This window comes from Aspergillus mulundensis (assembly GCF_003369625.1).
Source record: "Aspergillus mulundensis strain DSM 5745 chromosome Unknown scaffold_3, whole genome shotgun sequence".
In the NCBI taxonomy this organism is placed as follows: domain Eukaryota; kingdom Fungi; phylum Ascomycota; class Eurotiomycetes; order Eurotiales; family Aspergillaceae; genus Aspergillus; species Aspergillus mulundensis.
The window spans coordinates 842,440-862,665 of NW_020797891.1; the positions used below are offsets into that span (position 1 = coordinate 842,440).

Here is a 20,226-nt window from a genome sequence, read left to right on the forward strand (position 1 = left end):
CGGCAATGCAAGAAACGCTGGCCAAATCTTCCCTGGGTATCTGCATGAACAAAACGAAATGGAATAGAAAACGAGGCCCCTAGATAGCCTTTATGTAAATCGAGATCCTCCTCTGCACTTCACTCCTCGTCATCACCGGCACCCTGAGCAGACGCAGCAGCATTCTTGCTTAGCTCCTTGAATTTCTTCTGCAAGGTGGCAGCAGGATACTTATCCCCGCCATCAGCTTGAATGGCGTTAACAATGCGATGCCACTTCTCCTGCTCAAACTTCTCCTCGATTTCCTTCTTGAAGCGCATGAGGCGGGCTCCCTAGTTCAGGCAATGATATCGGTGGTTAGCAAAGATTGCTTGCGGCCATGTTCATGATAGGTACGTACATCTTCCTCCGTGACACCCGTGAAGTTCGCCTTCATGGTGTTATAGCGCATTCTAAGCGTCGAGCCACCGACCTTGATCTTCGACGCCTCGAAGAAGTCCTTGTTGATCTGCGGCCAGGGTTTGTTTTCGTCGTCGCGCATGCGGAGGATCATGAGGTCCCATTCGCCTGCTGCTGCGCGCGAGGTCGGGATTGGAGGTAATTTGGCGTAGGATGCTTTCTCCGAGGCGGGAGTGCCATTGTCCGTGCTCTTTTTGGACTTCTTGCTGGGGGTCTTGGGTTCTTCTGTGCCTGGGGCGGCGGCCCTGCGTTTGCCTGAGCCGGGTGTTCCTTTCTTGTTCTTCGAGGGTGTTGCCTTCACGGGGGTAGTGGCCTGGTGGAGTGGTGTTAGCTTTGGTTCTTTCGTGCTATACACTTATCTCCGCTAGTTTGCACATAGGCAATATCCGCCTGTCCCGAAGGTCATGCTAAGGACTATAGTCGAAGAGGGTGGCTGTTGAAACAGGTGTACAGGCTGGTGGTGTAGATCACAGCGTAACTTACTTCTTCCTCGCTCTCTTCATCTTTGATGGCTGATACAGACTCTTCGTCTTCGTCCCCGTGTTCCTTCTTCACGATACCTCTCAACGCGTCCATCTTCTTACCACGGGGAGAGTTAATGGGGGTAAACTCGTTGCCGTGGAAAGAGAGGTCCGAGTCAGTGTCGACGTTGTCCATGATCGAAGTGGGCAACTGGTTGATGTTGAGGCTGAGGCTTGAGTAGGCAATAATTTTGGTTCGAGGATGCAGGGGAGATAGTTGCTGTAGATGAAGGAGTGTGGAAATTGGTTAGGACTGGATAGGAGAGGCGTAGATGGAGAACTTGTTGAAGAGTACAGGAAGAAGAGAGCCCTGGAAGACGGGGTTGGTAGAAGGGTGAGGTTTGATTTGACCTGACCAGTATAAGAACACAAGTGGTGTTGCTGGGAAGTGTTATACTCGGTAGAGTCAAAGTGAGTTGCGTTGAAAGAGAAGGAAACAAGGATTGCCTGAAGCCCGTGGGATCTTACCCATCTCCTTAGTCTTGCTAGCCAGACTCAAGCCAGTCGCTCATCTAGGAGTATGAAGAGCGTTGAAATGTAAGTGAGATCTTGCAAGGACAGGAGCAGACTGGAGGATGGTATCTCTAATGGCTGTCCAGCCAGGGAATGAGCCTATTACTTGACATAAACTACAATTTCATGCTGTCTGTCTGCCTTTTTGTTGAAAAGGGTACAATAAGGGCTTGACCTATCTTTGTAGATGAACATAGCATATCATTCCTGTGTTCAGTAGCTTTGAATTTATATGTTGAACCCAAGCCGCCTTATATGGCATAGGGCTTTATGATGCAAGTGAGTGCCAGCAAAGACAGGGGTTTACTGAGATTTGATCGTCATAAAGCTGCTAGGCGATGACCAACACTCTAGCTTTCAGTATAATCCGTGCTTCTTCCTTCTATCTATCTCCTTGCTCACGAAGTGCAATGATAGTTCTGTCCACACTGTGCAGCGAGACAAGCTAGTCTGATTGCTGAATTTTGGAGATCATATCAACATTATCTTATGCAGAAAGAGCCGGTCAAAGTAGGTTGCGAGGGAGGTAATTCAATGGATGACGCCGATCCTGCTATACTTCTGTGCTCCAGTCGCCGTGGTGCCGGCAATCCAAAGTGATTGGAGCGTTGCTATCATACATGTAAGCGAGAATTCCTGAATGATTGCTTTGTATCCAGTTGGCTGCTTGTCAATCCGATTCATGACTAAAAAAAGAAAGTGAAGCGGCATCCTTCGGCTCTCGCCCAATCTGCCGCTCATGAATCGCGCCCGATGCGGATGCCCAGTTGTCGTGCCAAACAATTGAAGCTCATCCAGATTGTCGGCTAGACTACCGGTAAGCTGTGCGTTGCGCCCTCCGCGTCGGCTGGAGAGGCCATACCGTAAGGCAGGTTTGTCGGTAATAAGACGCTCGAGAACTTATCGTTCTTGAAGATTCCAAATCCATCCTGATACGAAGTAGAAGTTACACCAGATGGCGCCGGCTTGGTAGGCTGGCGAAAAAGCAACAAGAGTGGGAAGAAAGTACCTGCACTAACCCTGAGCACTGACAACTTTGCATACAACGAGCAACAGCCGAGCATCGCCATTCGTCCGCTCTACTCCATCGTGTTTAAGTGCGTTTCGTCTGGGAACTTCGCGATCAGCGATTCGTGTAACGAGGTTCCAGATTTCCGGACGGTCTAGTCTTTTGCCCGGCCATCCTTCCAGTCTTGTTCTCTCGGTCAAGCACCCTGCCGTCTCGATGAGCTGTCACTCAGAATGATTAGACTAGCGCCGGATCTGGCAAGTATCGGTAAGCAGGGTTGACTATCTCGCATCGGTAGGCTGGTAGCAGATCATCACCGGTTCAAGGATACATCGCTGCCTTGTTCTGGACTGCTTTTTTCGGATGGCCATTGTAGAAAATTCGCCGAAGTGCTAGTTGGGGTAGAAGGTTGTCAGCTGGGCGCCGTATGAGCGCGGGCTTGGGCCCTTGCTCCAAAATGCCAGCTAGGAGTCTTGTCAGTTGTCAATAAGGCAAAAACACGCCCAAAGGCCGGTACGTCGGGAAGCACTCCACCTCATATACTCCGTAAATTTTCTGGGGTAGACCTGGTCTATAAGCTTGTGGTATTATAGCTGTGCAGCACACCGTAGAAGTAGATGGTGTTTGTTGATCCCACACTGACCGGTTTGATGAGGGATGAAGCTGATAAGGTCAACTCGAGTCTGGCGTCCGCCTTGTTCAGGCTGACGATCGTTTGGATGGAAGCGCAAGAAAGGGCAGACATGCATCGTGGGGCAAGAGTTGGTGCGCAGGAGAAGATTTCCAGAGATCACATTACCTACCAACAGCCAACGACTCTTCGTTTCCGTCAGCCTCACGCAGGCAGACGCAGCAACGAACAGGCATCAAACTGGCAGGCATTGTTGACTTTAGGTTCCGGTCGATTTTCTGATTTCTTGGGCCTCTCGTCGCTCACTTATTGCTCAGCCCGGTCAGGCTTCTCGTCAGCTGCCTATTACCGTAGCTGGCCACCTTGCTTTGCTCTTCTTTATTAACGCCTTCTTTCGCTCGCTCTTGCGGTCTGTCTAAGTTCTTCAGCTTTGTTGTATGTACTGTTTTGTCCAAGCTTCCCTACAGAGAGGTCAGGCTAACACACCGCCAGAACGAACAGCTTCACTCTTCCAGCCAATAGTCCGGACCACGTAACACCTCAAGCAAGGTGGCAAGCTGACGACCGAGATTATATGAGGTGCGTCAGGTCCGGATCTCCTTTTTGTTTCGTTCTGAGACTTTTCTCTTCTTCGTTCCCATCCACAGGAGCTGTTAGTTCCCGCTCCACTTGTTCAACCTTAGCTCTCAGTATCCTTTCACTTCTGCGTTTTCCTTGCTATATGCTCCTCAATCAATGTCTGTAGACTTCTTATAATGGCCGCAGATACTGATTCCCCTCCTTGCACCTCAGATAGTCTTCAGCCTACTCTCGCAGGACCTGAGGCGCAGAAAGATCCAAGCGCGAACCCATCCCCAACTCCGCTCCCCGAAGCTCCACAGCGGGTCCCATCTCCAGTGCCCCAGCGCGCCGAAGCGATGGCCGACACACCAAATTCCACAACCACAGGGACAACCGATACCAAGACCGATCCGGCCGTGGCCGATAACAATGCTGTTAAAGGCGATGCAAAGCCCGCTGTTCCCGTCTCAGAGAATGCTGCGAAGAAAACAGCCTGCAAGAAACATCCCGGGAAGGAACAAGATCCCAAAAACCGGAAACGCGACCCGAAGAAGAAGTCGCGGAAGGGCAAGAAACCGTCCATAGTCACGCCAACTGACGACAGCTCCTCAGATGTAAGCTCGTCCTCGGAAGTCACGAGCACCAGCGAATCCATCTTAGAGGAGGAAGAGTCTTCTTCGGAGTTTTCTGAATCGGAAGTCGACCGGCATTCTCGACGGAGGGGAACAAAAGCCAAATTGAGTCGGGGCCTGAAGCGCAATAAAAAGAAGAAATTCAAGTCCCGCTACGACGATGACTTGGAAGATGAGTCTGACGTTGAGGAGACTGAGCAGGATGATTCCTTCGACGAGAAGCAGCTCAGGAAATTCGTTGCTAGGCTCAGCAAGCTGAAGAAGGCCAGGATGCTTAACACCACTGGTGATTCTTCAGAGGACCAGCAATTCGACTCTAGTAATGCCGATCTGCTTGATATGTCGCTTGCGCTTGCGAAGGAGAAGCTCAAGACGAAAGAGGCTGAAGGGAAACGTATCAAGCTGCGCGGGAGACGAAATTTGCTTGCTGATGCCCTTGGGGAACCCCAGAAAGGCTACTTACAGAAAGGCCTTCAGAAGAAGCTGCCAAGGAAAGCCGGTACAAAAATGGCCTTCAAAAGGGTTGACCAACGTACGTGCTCTCTTCTTCACAGATTTAAACCTAGAAAGCTGACCCTAGACGATAGTATGGGACAACACAATCCACAAGTTCAAGCTTACTGAGACCGTCGATGATCCCGGCGCGAATGAGTGGGATCAATACCTTTTCACCGTCCGGCGCAAGTTCGACTGGGAGGGCAAGTATATGGAAACTGTGGTAGACCTCAAGAGCAAGCACCTCCGCGAGGCTTTGAGCAAGGTTATGGACGGGGTCAAAGGTGTCAGTTTGGTGCAAGATACTGCTGTCGTGGATCCCAACATGCTCTTCCTCTATCTCGAAGAGACCCGAGATTACATGAAAGAGCTCAAACAACAGGCCAAGACCGAGAAGAAGAAGAAAGCACGAAAAGTAGCGGCTCTCAAAGCGCATCAACTCAAGGTCCTCGTCAAATACCTGGACACGGACTATGCCGAAACGAAGAAGACATTGTACCCATTGCTGGAAGCGAACACTATTACCTTCGATCTGCTTTGGGCGCTATTCAAGCCGAACACCATCGCTTATGCACCCACATACGGTAATCAAGACGAGCCGCGCGCATTCAAGATTGAATACGCCGTCAAGGAGTCATCCTTCATGAAAGGCCAGTGGTACAGTGTTGAGGGCCGATATCTCGAATATGACGGCAAGACATTCGGCATGGGAACAATGGAAGCTATTGTAGAGTCTTTCAAAGGAGCCCGCAAGATCACCAGTCTAGGATGCTACCCACTCAAGTACCACCGTGATGCCGAGGAGGTCAAGGCAAAGCTTATCGAACGTGGTCGGAAATTCGTGTCTCTGAAGGGTATGAGTTATCGATTCCACAAGGGAATGGCCTTCTACAAAAAGAAGCGCACCGTCATCAAGGTCAACATCAATGGACGGGTCATGATTGACCCGGCAATCCATCGTCGTATTAACCCCAACTACCCCATTAGCACCGTGCGTCCCAAGGACCCCGATCTGTTAGACGGTTCAGAAGACGAGAGCGATGGTGGGTGCTGTTGTGTCTCGGGATCCGAGTCAGACGAGTCAGACGCTCAACACCGCGAATCAGACTCGCCCAAGACAAAGCTCAAGTTTGTACGAAACAAGCAGGGCAAGCCCCAACTGGTCAGGGTTGAAGTGGACGAGAATGGTAACGAGGTCGAAAAAGAGGTCATGGACGAAGTCCCGGACACGTCCGAGCGAGAATTCACAGAGGAGGAGCTCCTCATCGCAAGCCCAGTTGTTCTCGGGTTTGCTTTCAGTGAAAAACTCTGGCTGGAATTCAGCATCTCCGGCATCAGCGACATCCAATGGAATGAGGACGCATTCTCCTCGCTCGTTCTCCCAGGCAACCAAAAGTCTATTGTCAAGGCCCTGGTTGAGTCCCACACCTTCTGCGCCGCCCAGAACATCGACGACGTAATCCAAGGCAAGGGGCGCGGCCTCGTCGCCGTCCTCCATGGGCCACCAGGAACCGGCAAAACCCTAACAGCCGAAGGCATTGCCGAGCTTCTAAAGCGACCCCTATACATGGTCAGCGCAGGCGAATTAGGCACAGACTCACGAACACTCGAAGGCGAGCTGAACAAAATCCTGGACATCGCACACTCATGGGGCGCAGTTCTCCTCCTCGACGAAGCAGACATCTTCCTAGAGAAGCGCACAATCCAGGATATCCACCGTAACGCCCTTGTCAGCATCTTCCTGCGTCTGCTCGAATATTTCCAGGGGATCCTGTTCCTGACAACGAACCGCGTCGAAACGTTCGACGACGCCTTCCAGTCCCGCATCCACGTCGCACTGCGCTACGGCGATCTCACCACTAAGGCCAAGCGCAGCGTGTGGAAGATGTTCTTGCAGAAGGTGCAGGCCGTCGAGGGAGTACAGAGCTCCAGCTTTACGGAGAAGGACTTTGACATGTTATGCCGCCACAACCTTAACGGGCGACAGGTGAGCTTTCCCCGTCCATCCCCGTCTCCAGTTCTTACCTCCACCGTGCTAATACCATATAGATCAAGAACTCCGTCCGCACGGCCCAGGCCCTCGCCGTCAACGAAGGAAACCCGCTATCCATGGAGCACATCAAGCGTGTTCTCGAGGTCGCCGAGACGTTTGACCACGACCTGCGGGGCGGGACGGGTTACGTGGACGCCATGCGGAGTTACACTTAGCTCCTGTTACGTTCGCATATGTTCACCTTGGCCATGGCCGCGTTCCGCTTTTCGTTCCGTGGTCCGTTTTGTCCCCCAGGTTCTGGATTTGCCTGCTACTAGCTTTAGGTGCTCGCTCTGCTTTCTGACTGTCGTTATTGGTTATTCTGGGCTTTGGGCCCCTGGTTTGCGATAAAAGGTTGGTAGAAGATTCAGAGGTGGGAGAGTTGTCAGGTTGAACGAAAGAACGAATGATGACTTACGATTGACACTGATTTCCGGGGTTTAAGAATGATGGGTTCGATTTTTTTTCTCATACGTATCAAGATTATGCTACGGTGCTAGGTTCTTTATTTAGGTAATACATTTGTTTGCGATCTAGATATCATCCTGTGCCAGGGCTCGGGCTGTCCACTGGTACTACCTTAATCGGCCATGTGATGATTTAAGAATAATCATGACGACCGGCACATGGAATGATGGAGTTACTAGATAAAACACCAAGTTTATCGTGAGTCGAAATAACGATTTTAATGTATATTTTATGGCACGAAATACATGTCTTATCTTCCGTCACCGCCCCATAAGAGAGTACTCTATCAGCAGCGCGTTCCTCCAATGTAGTACAAGTCGATGAGGTGGGAAGTGATGTGGGTAGATAGGATGAGAAGACTGTTATACAGGGAGGAACGCCGCTGCAATATTTTCAAGCGTAAATCATTTAAGGGTTGGCCTTGACGAAGTCAATACCCTTCTGGATGTTCTTCTTGAGGTCACCGAGGCAGGCGTCGAGGAGCTTCTGCTCGTACTCGTTGACCTGGCCGACGGGGTTGATCTTCTCAACACCGTTGGGGCCGAGCTCGACCTTGGAGGCGAAGAAGTTGACACCCTGGTCCTTGTAGAGAGGGCTCTCAACGAAGGTGGGCTCAACGACACCCTTCTCGCCCTGGGCGGCGCGGAGGAGGGACTCGGCGAAGCGAGCACCGGCCATGGCCATGGAGAGAGTGGCGGAACCAGCGCCGTCCTTGGCCTTGACAACCTCATCACCACCGAACTGGATGCGGTTGACGAGCTCGTCACGGGTCTTGCCCTCAATGCTGGGGTGGTTGGACTGAGAGAGCAGGGGAACGATGGTGACACCAGAGTGACCACCAACGACGGGAACAGCCTCCTTGGAGGGGTCGGTGCCCTGGACCTGGGAGATGAAGCGGGAAGCACGGACGACGTCAAGGGTGGTGACACCGAAGAGGCGCTTGGGGTTGTAGACACCAGCGGCCTTGAAGACCTCAGAGACGATGGGGACGGTGGAGTTGACCTGAAAAAAGTTAGCACGATTTCCATGTCTCCGAGTCTTGATAATGCATACAGGGTTGGAGATGACGAGGATGTTAGCCTCGGGGGAAGCCTTGGCAGCGGCCTTAGCGAGGTCGCGGACGATGGAGGCGTTGGTGTTGAAGAGGTCTGCCATTGGAGCATCAGTTTCCATTCGGAGCTATGTGTTCAATGGCTTCCTTACCGTCACGGGTCATGCCGGGCTTACGGGGAACACCGGCAGGGATGAGGACGATCTCGGAGCCCTTGAGAGCATCGGCAAGACCGCTCTCGGTAGGCTCGTAGCCCTTGACGGAGCTGTTGGTGTTGATGTGGCTAATGTCAGCAGCGACACCTAAGCAGTTCGATATTAGCCCAATTGGTCCAAATGAGTGATCCGGTTAAGCTTCGACGCACCAGGTCCACCGCGGATATCGTAGAGAGCAAGCTCGGTGACACGGGGGTTGAGCTTGAGGAGAAGGGACAGAGGCTGGCCGATACCACCACCGGCACCGAGAACGGCGACCTTGGAGGCCTAGATAATGCGCAAGAGGACGAGTTAGCTGTCTGTATAGATGGATTCGAGGTAGAGCTGCGGAAGCCCGAGCTGCGACAAGTCCACGTACCTGGCTAGCAGAGGCCGAGAAGGCACGCTTCTGGAGGAAACCGAAAGACTGGCGAGCAGCGAACATGGTATCTGGCGCCTAAATACAGGACTTGGAATATCAAAAGAAGATGAAGAGGGTGGGGGAAGACAATCGCAGTGAAGAAGAAAAGAAGAGGAAGAAAGCCGTTGACAGACGAGAGGAGCCGGTTGCCCGGTGAGCCAACCTTTCGGTTTAAATCGGTCCCGTTCCGGTCACATGGCAACCGGAGAAGAGGAGCTACACGGCATGGCGCTTTTGGCTGATATATTTTGGCATGACGCTGCTACACCAATTGCACCATGTGTACGATCAAGCTCGTGTAGCACTTTTCGCCAATGCTCAATAATCCATAGCTAAAATCGCAACCCAAAACCCCAGATAACGCCGGCGCTAGTGGAACTGTCAAGCCAGCCGACATCCGACGGTACAAGCAACTGCGGTATTTACAATTGAATCGAAAGTAGGAAAGACAAGGGGCTATCTCAAGAAGTGCAATACTGCCCAGCAGAACAAGAGGAAGAGCATAACTCCTGCCCAGAAGATCCACTTGTCCTGTTTCGCTCGTCGTTCGACCTTTCTAATTGTTTCCCCACTCACTCCCAAAGTATTCGCGACGCTGTAGAGACGGCGCTGCGTGCCCTTGAGTACTTCTCGCTGCTGACCAAGATCAACCAGTACCGCACGGCCTCGGTCAAGGAAATCGTCAATCTGAGAGCTTGTATTTGACAGGAAGGACTGCTCCCTCAGCGCATGAGATTCTCGGGTATAGTCTGACCCCCCAAAACCAGTACCCGATCGTGATGATGAAGGCGCAAAGGGCGAAGCTTGGGGTAGTGAGGATTGGGCATATGGGTTCTCTGGAGTGGCTGTGTGATGCGGGCGGCGACCAAGAAGCTCGTGGCGGTTTGTTACGGATTGCTATTGACCAGGTGATTTAGTAGCTAGTCGAAATACCAATGTCCCAAGCAGAAGTACTTACGGCATCCTCTCTCTCCTTGCGTAATTGATCGAAATGTTGACGGTAATCTTGTAGCTCTGCCCTGAAATTCTTCACTCGCTCAAATGCCTTCTCTTGTTTCTCCGGTATCAATTCCCGCTTCGACAATGCTGAATAGTCGTCAATCGTTCGTGATAGAGACGCTAATGACGCTGCGACCTGGCCTAGTTCAAACGTCAAAACCTGCGCATGGTCGGGGCGAGTACGCTCGAACGTCAAGTGACCAAGCGGGCTTCAATCCGGAGACCTACCTTGTAATGCTGCAGGTGTCGTCGCAGGAGATTGTGCGAATGTGTCTAGGTCACGGCGAATAGCAGATGACTGCTTGAGGGCAGAATTGAACAATGAGTTCTACATCCAAGAGCAGTCTCAGTCAGCCGTGCCTTGTAAGTGCCAGTGAGCAGTCTTCTCACCATCTTGTTTGGGGTTGTTGTTCAGCAAACCGCCGGTCAACAAGGATACGTAGTAGATGAAAGTGGCGGGCGCAAACCGGGTTTCAGTCCGCGAAAACAATGGACTCAATATATTGGCCGGCTCTCCGGGAAACTCGGTGAGTTCAAAATCAATATTCTGCAAGGTTCTCTTTGAAGCTATAGATGATGCCACATATTGACGTTGGACAGACGGTAGGTGATTGGGCCACCGCCTTTACACGAAGCCTGATTATGTCGGGTACGCGTGGCTCAATCTAGACCGAGGTCAAAAGTATATATATATGCAGCTCTGAAAGATTCGAACTCCCATTCAGCTAGGTATGGTATCTCAACTTTTCTAGATCGCAGAGCATCCCCTGACGCAACAAAGCGCAATTTGACGTCGGGTTGCACCTACGATGCGTATCAAATTGCACGATCTCCGAATTGCTTACGAACTGGAAAGAAACACCATGCTGGCTATTAGAATAAGTCTTCGCGAGCAAGATTTATTAGGAAAAGCCCTAGAACTATATCGAAAATTGCATCGAAAAGACGCCCATGCTCAGAAATGTATCCCCTTCAAACAGCCGGAACCCCTGGTATTAAGATGAAACAAAAGAAAATCCACGAACCCTCAGTCTAGTGCTTAGGAGGGTACTTATTCTGGAGGAGCCATCTGCCGAGAAGCAGATTAGCAACCGAATGCCACGATTAGCTATGAAGGTGAAACTTACTTGCTGACGAAGTAGTCAATGGCACCAAAGGCTCCCACAGCTCCTGTCCACAGCCCAACAAGCTCCCACGAAAGCTTGCCTTGTGTGTGCTTCTTGTAGGCACCGAAGCCGAGACCCGCTCCAACGAGGGCCATAATGGCAGCGTTTCCGATGAACACAGGGTTGCCTTTGTTCTCGCGAGCGCGCTCGGCCTTCGCCTTCGCCTTAGCCTTGGCCTTCTCTTTCTTCTCTTCGGCCTCTTGCGACTCCTCTTCCTCGCGCTCTATCCTCTCAGCCTGGGTAGTGGTCTTGACTTCCTGCTGCAGGAAGTCGGGCTCAACTGATTGCACATGTGGGCCGTCGACATCGATCAAGGACGCTGTGCTGTCGCCTTCGTCTCTGTAAACGTGGTTGATATCGGGGGCGCGACTGTCACAAGATCAAGTCAGCTAGTGCTCGATGCTGGTATCGAATTGCTTAGTGTCTTAACTTACGCCTGCGGTCATGGTTAGCAAGGTAGGAGTCAGCTGGTTGATTCGAGTGACGTACCTCTTCGGGGGATTGCTTGGGTCCCTTTGCGGCAGCTTCGGCGTAACTCATGATGTCGGTTATAGAAATTAAAGTCGCGAAGAGTGTCTCGGAAGGTGTAGGATGTGAAATTTGGAGGGATAGAAGTGTTGGTTCACGAGCTCAGGACATGCGTCATGGGACTATTTAACTGGAGGACAACGGTGATGTCATTTCTGCCAAGGAACCCGGCAACCAACCACTCCGCGAGATCAGACAACCTTGGAACGAGAAAAGTCGGATATTGTCCCTAGATAGTACGGAGTACCGCTTTCAATTGGACTGATTTCCCTACCCGGTGAGTTAACGCCGAACACATCTCGCGTTGATCGCAAGTAATGGCGTGGGCGCTTGTTGCTGTATGCTTGCTAGCAGTAGTAGCGAAGACCGACTATATTCGCTAGAAACTACTTGCAAGCATTAATGTAATATACATCCCTTTGTCGTCCTCCTTGCATTGGCGGTTGGACGTATGCAAACAGTTGGTCTCTTAAGAACACTGGCCGAAGCATAGGATAAACCAGGACCAACCACGAAAAATCAAGAACGCTAGTCTAGAATGCACACGGAAACATGATGGATATCTCTATAATACACAGCAAGCTCGAGAGCGCCTAAGGATTTATGTAGAGGCTGTTTTGGTACGGAGTAGGCTCCTTAGGTTTCTTGAATGTCTTCGGTGCGACATCAATGCCACCGAAGATATCTGATGAACTTCCTTCCTTCGCAGAGAGGGCGATTGGTGGGAACGACGCCGTATCCCATTCAAATTTATGCATGTTATGCGCCTCATCCCATCGGTAACGTGGGACCAGGCACGAAACTCGCTTCCAGAGCCGGCACATGAACCGTCTCGTGATAATATGAGGTCGACCCCTCCTATACAGAGCAAATGTTTCCCCTTTGGGAGGTCCATCGGTCAAAACAGTTCGAATAATCGCGCCCTTCGGGTACTGATTATCAGTAGCTGTAGAGGGGGTAGTCTGTCCGGTTGACCTGCGTTTAGGCGGGCTCCATGGAACAGCGCCCGACATTAGACCCTCCAGCATCCGCAAATCGGCGTCAGGCAATGGAGGAAGCAGAGCTTCAAGCACACTATGATACCACCTCCGACGATATTGCGACCCCCGTTTTATAGGCATCCTTCTTTCCCAGGCGTTTTTCATGTCACCAGGCGGATTGCCCCTCTTGATAGGCATAGGACGATCGCCGTGTTGCATAGCATAGGCGTTGCTGAGTTGCGATTTCAGGAGATCGGTGATGATTTTTGGGACTTCCCATTTCTTTTCGAACCGATCCGCGGACGCGATAAGGGCGTTGACATCGTCCGAGTTCACAGCGCTGTGTTCTTCGAGTAGTTTAGTGACCAGCTCGGCCCTTTTCTTCCCCGAGCGTCCGTAGGCGTTTTTCAGCACCTTTTCCAGAGGTTTTATGTATCCCTCATTTGCCCGTCGCAGGAGTGATAACGACTTTCGGGCTTCTTTGTGGTTCCTCATCATCTTCTCAAGGTACTTCTCCTCGCCTTTTGCGTCGGCATGCCATTTGCCGTATTGCTTGCCGACGACTTTGAGCTTCTCAACATTTTCCTCGCGCCTTTTAGGGTCGAAATGGTACCGGCGGAATCGTTGTATAATCTGGTCGTGGCAGGTCGATCGGGCAATAGGGTCAGGGAGGTAGGAGCATTCGCGCAGAAGATTGCGGAGCATGCCCCGCCATTCTTCTTGTGAGGGTTGAATCAAGTGACGAGGCGGCATGAGTGGTTATTTGGAAGACACCTAGGACTTTGCTGTTGGGCTTGAGATCATGTGTCGGCGGATGCTTGGCGGAATAATTGAGGGTCCGGAACGACAAAATTCCCCGGGAGACGCGAAAATGGCGCCAAAACGCGACTTCCGCTGCTGCACGCTTTCGGTTCTTCAGCTTCGTCTTCCCTTCCATGTGGATGCCTGCATGATTCACGGAGCAGACGTCGGATCCTCGGAAATGTACATGGTTTGACGCTTTTGGTTATTGATCTTCTTTTGTGGTCTGGATGGTATTGTTTGTCGTTATCTACGCCGGGTTACTTGATACGCGCTACCCTTGTCGCGAGTTGACTCGCAATTAATTCGAGCGACCCTGGCCGTTGGGCGGTTGATCCTCAAGGTGCAATTTCCCCACACATGTCCTTTGTCTCTTACCGGTCTATCTTACTCTACGTGTTGTTACCTTATTTTATATTTTGTTTTATTTGCTGTGTTCTTAGAGATCATGCTATTGGTTTCTAGACGGAATCGACAAGTCCGCTAATCCTTAAACAGCGTCCTGACTTCATAGGTTCGTGGTAGATCAGGGCTGAGGGTTCTCGACCATGACGACCAGCAATCACCATCCAACACGCCCAAGCCTCTCTATGTCCTACTCACAAGGGAGCATCGGGTCGGCGAATGCCATGTCTTTCTCTCAATCCCAACTGGGCTCATTCAACGCTTCGCAATCAGTGGCCTCCACACCGCGCGCTACTCCTCCCCCGAAGAGCTCTCAGCAGTCGGCGATGTCTTTCAATTATACCAACGGATTCCCGAACGGCACGAGGGCGAGTTTCAATGGATTTGAGGATATGAATGGCTACGGAACAATGATGTATCACGAGGAATTCAAGCCTCAGATCTACAGGGTCGGTTTATCCCTAGCCTACGGGGCTTCTCCCTGACTTCGCTGTCCGGACACTAATGCTGGCTGGTTTCTAGGCCGTTTATTCCAACGTTTCGGTGTATGAGATGGAAGTGAACGGAGTCGCAGTGATGAAGCGACGCTCTGATGCTTGGCTAAATGCTACTCAGATCCTCAAAGTTGCCGGTGTGGTCAAGGCGCGGAGAACAAAGACTTTGGAGAAGGAAATTGCGGCGGGTGAACATGAGAAGGTCCAAGGAGGCTATGGTAAATATCAGGGAACATGGGTGAATTACCAAAGAGGGGTGGAGCTGTGCCGCGAATACCATGTCGAAGAGTTGTTGCGGCCTCTGTTGGAATACGACATGAATCCTAATGGTACGGCTGCTTCGGGTCAGGACTCTTTGGATACTCCGACAAAGGAGCAGGCAATGGCGGCACAGAGGAAAAGGCTTTACAGTGGGATGGAAAACCGGAGTGTGTCTCAGCCTCAGCAGGGGACTTTCTTTCAGAACATTTCCCGCACCGCCGCTACCGCAGTCAATGCCATGAGCAAGGCTCGCTTTGAGTCGCCTGCGGCGAAAGGCGGCGACAGCAGACGGTCGAGCGTTATACGGAAACCGCCGCAGCAGACGGGCAGTCAAGACGCCCTACCTACTTTTGGTAGCCAACAGAGCATGTACAGTGCCGCCTCTGATAGCGGCTTCGCGAGTAATATTCCAACTAATGGTCGATACGCACCACAAGATGCTATGAGCTTCGAGCAGGAGGAGTCCATGGAGCCACCCCGCAAGCGCGTTCGTTCCTCACAGGCATTCAGTCTTCCCGTTGATGCGTCCATGACACTCAATGAACCCACACCCACGGAGCCAAATGACTCTTTCTACCAGGACATGGAGCCATTACATCCTATCGTTGAGGAAGGCAGACATGGTCTTGATCCTCTTCCTCCAGCCACAACGCCCGAAAGGTTCCAGAAGATGAAGCTTATCATGACACTGTTCTTAGATAAAATGACCAAGGATTTCTCGACACATCCGGCGTTAATTCAGCTATCAGGCGAAGACTTGGAAGTCCCACTTGATGAATATCGAAACAATGCTTTACATTGGGCGGCTATGCTTGCTCGTATGCCACTTGTATATGCGCTAGTCAGAAAGGGCGTCAGTATCTCCCGACTGAATGGGGCGGGTGAGACAGCCCTGCAGAAAGCTGTCGGCACACGGAACAATCTTGACTACAGAAGCTTTCCGCGTTTGTTGCAGGTCTTGGCTCCGACAATTGACATGGTCGACCGAAGTGGGAGAACAATTTTGCATCATATCGCAGTCATGGCGGCTACCGGTCACGGTGGTCATGTGTCCGCAAAGCATTACCTTGAGGCTCTACTTGAGTTTATAGTTCGTCATGGCGGCACAACACTGAGTCGACAGACGCCCAATGGTACCACAAGTCAACCTGGAACCCCGCTCCCTAATGAGGTTATCACTCTCGGCCGGTTTATCTCAGATATTGTCAATCTCCGGGATGACCAAGGTGATACCGCACTCAACCTGGCGGGGCGTGCACGCTCCGTTCTCGTTCCGCAGCTGTTAGAGGTGGGCGCAGACCCTCACATTCCTAATCATACCGGTCTTCGACCGGCGGATTATGGCGTTGGCGTGGACATGGTAAATGGCAGTTCTCAGCAAGCTGGGAGTCGGAGTGACACATTTGCCGCTCAATTGGAAAAGACAAGGAAGGAAATTTTAGAAGGTATACTCATCAACCCACATATGCATCATCCCACTGACTTCACCCTAGCAACTACGGCTCAAGTCACAACCATTGTCCAAGATGCATTAGGATCGTTTGACAAAGAGTTGGCGTCCAGCTTAACGACGAAACAAGAAAAGTTTGACCACTGGCATGCTAAAATCCGCGAGTCTGCGAAAGCTCGACAGATCGAGCAGAAGCAATTAGATGAGCTGAAACGGAGGTCTATTGACAGGACAGAGACAAATAGACGGTTGAAGAACCTGGAGAAGTCGTCGATGGAACTGCTTGCAGTCCTCAAGGGAATGCCTTCAGATTTCGGCGACAGCTCGAAACATGTATCGCTTGGTGATGCTGACCAGGAATCTGGGGTTGAAATTGCCGGATTCGAGTTTCTTTTCCCAGAAACGTTCGATCCAGCGTCCGGGTTCTCTGAAGCACAGATTGCGTACCTTCGCAAGTTACCGTCTCCTGAGATCCTCCAGCAAAGGGTTGGTTGCTATCGGGAATCAAACAAAGAGACTTTGGATGAAGTTGAAGCTCTCCGATCCAAGAACGTGGTGCTTGGCCAAAACTATCGCCGGATGGTCATGGCTTGTACGGGCTGGTCGGCCGAACAAGTGGATGAGGCTGCTGAAGGTTTAACGCAATGCGTCAAAGAGCTGAATGATAATCCAGTTCCGGAAGATGAGGCCATCGAGATCTTAATGAGAGACCGTGGCCAGGACTGGTGATGGCTTTTTATATCCGATGGACGTACTGGACTTACGTGAGTACATACGAACTGCATAGGCAGGCTGTGGCCCACTGGGTGACTGCTGTACATCTCTTCGATACTCGTACGATTCATTTTCGTGAGCGTTCTTCTCTTCTAGTCGGGTGTTTCGGCTGAGTCGGTTGTTCTCACATTTGTGTTCATGTATATATGTCAGTATTTACTGGATACCCTACGGCACTTACGAATCCTAATATGGCATAACGTCTTTGAGTCCACAGTGAACGGATGCTTCTACCGGCCTGCAGTGTCCGATCCTATCGAGTACACTCGAACAAGCGGGTAAGGATCCGAGCCCGCACTGCAATCAGGCTAAATGCTTCCCAAGTTGTTTATCCGCTGCACCTCCAAGAAACATCTCACGATTCTCTGCAACGAAGGACTTGACACGACTCATTACCCCGCCCAGCTCGAACAATGCCGGTTGCCACTAGAATCGCCAAGGGCGTCTCGCTCGGCCTTCTCACCTATTCGCCGGCTGCCACAGCCCTGCGCGCTCTTAAATAGGCCTCATCCCCTCCCTCGTCTGCAATGTTAGACAATTTTCGCATCGACGACCCAGAACCTTGTTAGACCTCGAAATCGCGCTATACCGAGAAGCACCAACCTGAACCTCAGTCAAAATGGCAACTGGCATCCTCCGTGTCGACGGCAATGAAGTCGTAGACGCTGATGGCAATGAGGTTATCCTGCGTGGAGCGGCCATTGGAGGTTGGATGAAGTAAGAACTCATGTCTTATCCTATTTACGTCTAAATGTCTACCGTATACGATAGTTAATAAGATGTTACCTACCAGCATGGAAAACTTCATCACCGGGTACCCAGCGCACGAGTCTCAGCACCGCGCAGCCATGCTCAAGGTCCTCGGGCCCGAGAAGTACGAGTTCTTCTTCGACAAGTGGCTCGAGTATTTTTTCACCGAGGCAGACGCGAAATTCTTCGCGGGCTTAGGGCTAAACTGCATCCGGATCCCGTTCAACTACCGCCATTTCGAGGATGATATGAACCCGCGTGTGCTTAAGGAAAGAGGGTTCAAGCACTTGGATCGGGTGGTGGAGTTGGTAGGCTAACACGCTGCGTACATAGGAGGGAATGTATAGGAATTAATTCAGTGTATCTAGTGCGCCAAACAAAAGATCTACACGATCCTCGATATGCACACGACCCCCGGCGGCCAGAACCCCGATTGGCATTCCGATAACCGCACGAATCACGCCGCGTTCTGGGACTACAAGGATCATCAGGACCGCACCGTTTGGCTGTGGGAGCAGATTGCAGCGCGGTATAAGGGCAATCCCTGGGTTGCGGGGTATAATCCGCTCAATGAGCCATGTGATCCTGAACATGTTCGGCTCCCGGCGTTCTATGAGCGTGTCGAGAAGGCGATTCGGGCTGTGGATCCGGACCATATCCTGTGGCTGGATGGGAATACCTTTGCGATGGAGTGGAGGGGGTTCGATAAAGTGTTGCCGAATTGCGTCTATGCCATGCATGACTATGCGGTGCGCTTTGCCCACCTCTTCCCTAAAATCCCGCATAGTTCGTACTGACAGATGCACCTGATAGTCCATGGGTTTCCCAACGGGCCCACGGTACAACGCAACCCCCGAGCAAAACGACTACCTGGAGCGGCAATTCCTGCGCAAAGCAGAGTTCATGAAGAGCAACAACACGCCGATCTGGAACGGCGAATTCGGTCCCGTCTACGCAAACCCAAGTGCCGACGCTGACGCCACATCGATAAACCAATCCCGCTATAACCTCCTCGGCGAGCAACTGCGCATCTACGACAAGTACAAGATCCACTGGTCCATTTGGCTGTACAAGGACATCGGGCTGCAGGGGATGATCCACACGAGCCCGGACAGCGCCTGGAACAAACTCATCCAGCCGTTTTTGGAGAAGAAGAAAGCGCTTATGCTGGATCACTGGGGACGGGATTCTGCTGTTGCAAGTGAAGCGGAGGGTGTGCTGAGGCCGCTTGTGGAGTGGATTGATAAGGTCAGTCCGAGCGCGAAGGAGACGTATCCGACGCCGTGGAATACGGAGAGGCATTTGCTTCGCGCTGTATTTCAGACGTTTTTGGCGGGTTCGTTTGCGGATGAGTTTGCGGGGTTGTTTGCGGGGTTGGATGAGAGAGCTTTGGAGGAGTTGGCGAGGAGCTTTGCGTTTGAGGAGTGTGTGCAGCGGGAGGGCCTTAATGAGATTCTTAGAGGGCATGCGAATGTGGCAGGGAACTAGAGATTAATCGAGTATATGCACTTATATAGGTTATGGATTGATGGGGGTACCGTCTAGAGAGAATAAAAACCAGCCTTATTTGATATCCAAAGCCCAGTAGGGTTGCCACTGCACGCGCAAACTTCAAGAGCTGTTGGTGTTTATTGATTGGCATAATGCGGATGATATATTCACTAGAGACTAGAATCTACAATGCTACATATCGGACTTGAGTGGAACAGGATCCTTTGGGGGAAAACGATCTGTAACGGGCCAGTCATGTTCTCGACTGCTGAGGCTTCATTAGATGTACTTACTAGCAAAGCAGCTATAGGTAGCCGACTACGCCATGCCTACTAAGGTTACTTAGTGATAGCCAATCAAGCCAGATCTGACATGTGCCCAGCCACTCATATAAAAGCCCACAATAACAACCTTTGACCTACAGCCTGACCGTCAAATCATGGCAAGCCTGGAAACCATCAAGACAGTCCTTGCCTTGGTCTTTATCGCCCCGTACTTGGTCGCCTATGCATGGGCTAAATCTCGGTTTCGCCGGGTCTCATACTGGCTTGAACGTCGGGCTAACGCGCCAACGCCCCTTCCACGACGTCGTCGCTCGCTATCAGAAACAGAAACCACGAATGCCCAGACACAGTCATTATACTTCAAGTTACCGCCCGAACTCCGGCACATGGTCTATGAGGAGGTTCTGGTATCTGCAGCTCCTCTCCATGTCTGGCGAACCTATCGAAGACTATGCAGTAGGCCTTGCAGAGCTGATCCTTCACCTGCTTGGGAGGATCATGCCTGCTCCTTGCATGACGAGTGTCGGCCTTCCATGGCGAGGGATGGGAGTGTCCAGCGACGATCTGCTGGTGATGGCGAGCCAGTGCATAAAGCCAGGTTTCTGGGTTTGCTCTCCAGCTGTAGGCGAATGTTGGTTCTCGCACCCTGATCGTGATAATGGGAACTCGAGCTGATTGCATTCTAGATACTCTGAAAGCGTTAGCCTACTATACACCAGAAATAAGCTCCTTGTCGATGACCATTACACACTACTCGCTCTACCGCGCGCTATTCCCGCGCGCCGGCTCAGGCTGATCCGCTCCCTGTACTTTCAAACCAGTGTCTTTCGAGACTACCGTATAGACCGCAATATTCGATCTTCGTGGCAGGAAGTAT

At 51.5% G+C, this 20,226-nt stretch overlaps 8 protein-coding genes across 8 annotated transcripts; 4 read left to right on the plus strand and 4 right to left on the minus strand.

Moving 5' to 3' along the window:
* Positions 1-119: 119 nt before the first annotated feature.
* DSM5745_04038 (uncharacterized protein) lies at positions 120-1,095 on the minus strand (the record flags this gene model as incomplete). Its single annotated transcript, XM_026746054.1, has 3 exons — positions 120-311; positions 380-751; positions 922-1,095. 3 exons carry the CDS (start codon positions 1,093-1,095, stop codon positions 120-122), a joined length of 738 nt encoding a protein of 245 aa, XP_026605050.1.
* A 2,772-nt stretch (positions 1,096-3,867) lies between these two features.
* DSM5745_04039 (ATP-binding protein) lies at positions 3,868-7,008 on the plus strand (the record flags this gene model as incomplete). Its single annotated transcript, XM_026746055.1, has 3 exons — positions 3,868-4,837; positions 4,893-6,787; positions 6,850-7,008. The coding sequence occupies 3 exons, from the start codon at positions 3,868-3,870 to the stop codon at positions 7,006-7,008; spliced, it is 3,024 nt and encodes a 1,007-aa protein (XP_026605051.1).
* A 700-nt stretch (positions 7,009-7,708) lies between these two features.
* DSM5745_04040 (Malate dehydrogenase, mitochondrial) lies at positions 7,709-10,358 on the minus strand (the record flags this gene model as incomplete). Its single annotated transcript, XM_026746056.1, has 9 exons — positions 7,709-8,302; positions 8,354-8,448; positions 8,504-8,653; positions 8,716-8,833; positions 8,925-9,002; positions 9,543-9,863; positions 9,925-10,106; positions 10,194-10,293; positions 10,356-10,358. The coding sequence occupies 9 exons, from the start codon at positions 10,356-10,358 to the stop codon at positions 7,709-7,711; spliced, it is 1,641 nt and encodes a 546-aa protein (XP_026605052.1).
* A 730-nt stretch (positions 10,359-11,088) lies between these two features.
* On the minus strand, positions 11,089-11,671 carry DSM5745_04041 (uncharacterized protein; the record flags this gene model as incomplete). Its single annotated transcript, XM_026746057.1, has 2 exons — positions 11,089-11,500; positions 11,562-11,671. The coding sequence occupies 2 exons, from the start codon at positions 11,669-11,671 to the stop codon at positions 11,089-11,091; spliced, it is 522 nt and encodes a 173-aa protein (XP_026605053.1).
* A 581-nt stretch (positions 11,672-12,252) lies between these two features.
* Positions 12,253-13,392, minus strand: DSM5745_04042 (uncharacterized protein; the record flags this gene model as incomplete). Its single annotated transcript, XM_026746058.1, has 1 exon — positions 12,253-13,392. The coding sequence occupies one exon, from the start codon at positions 13,390-13,392 to the stop codon at positions 12,253-12,255; it is 1,140 nt and encodes a 379-aa protein (XP_026605054.1).
* Positions 13,393-14,030: 638 nt separating this feature from the next.
* DSM5745_04043 (putative APSES transcription factor (MbpA)) lies at positions 14,031-16,779 on the plus strand (the record flags this gene model as incomplete). The annotated part of the gene is made up of 3 exons (XM_026746059.1): positions 14,031-14,294; positions 14,368-16,045; positions 16,094-16,779. 3 exons carry the CDS (start codon positions 14,031-14,033, stop codon positions 16,777-16,779), a joined length of 2,628 nt encoding a protein of 875 aa, XP_026605055.1.
* Positions 16,780-17,443: 664 nt separating this feature from the next.
* DSM5745_04044 (glycoside hydrolase family 5 protein) lies at positions 17,444-19,062 on the plus strand (the record flags this gene model as incomplete). The annotated part of the gene is made up of 4 exons (XM_026746060.1): positions 17,444-17,541; positions 17,618-17,882; positions 17,943-18,323; positions 18,388-19,062. The coding sequence occupies 4 exons, from the start codon at positions 17,444-17,446 to the stop codon at positions 19,060-19,062; spliced, it is 1,419 nt and encodes a 472-aa protein (XP_026605056.1).
* A 442-nt stretch (positions 19,063-19,504) lies between these two features.
* On the plus strand, positions 19,505-20,145 carry DSM5745_04045 (uncharacterized protein; the record flags this gene model as incomplete). The annotated part of the gene is made up of 2 exons (XM_026746061.1): positions 19,505-19,970; positions 20,036-20,145. The coding sequence occupies 2 exons, from the start codon at positions 19,505-19,507 to the stop codon at positions 20,143-20,145; spliced, it is 576 nt and encodes a 191-aa protein (XP_026605057.1).
* Between the last annotated feature and the right edge of the window lie 81 nt (positions 20,146-20,226).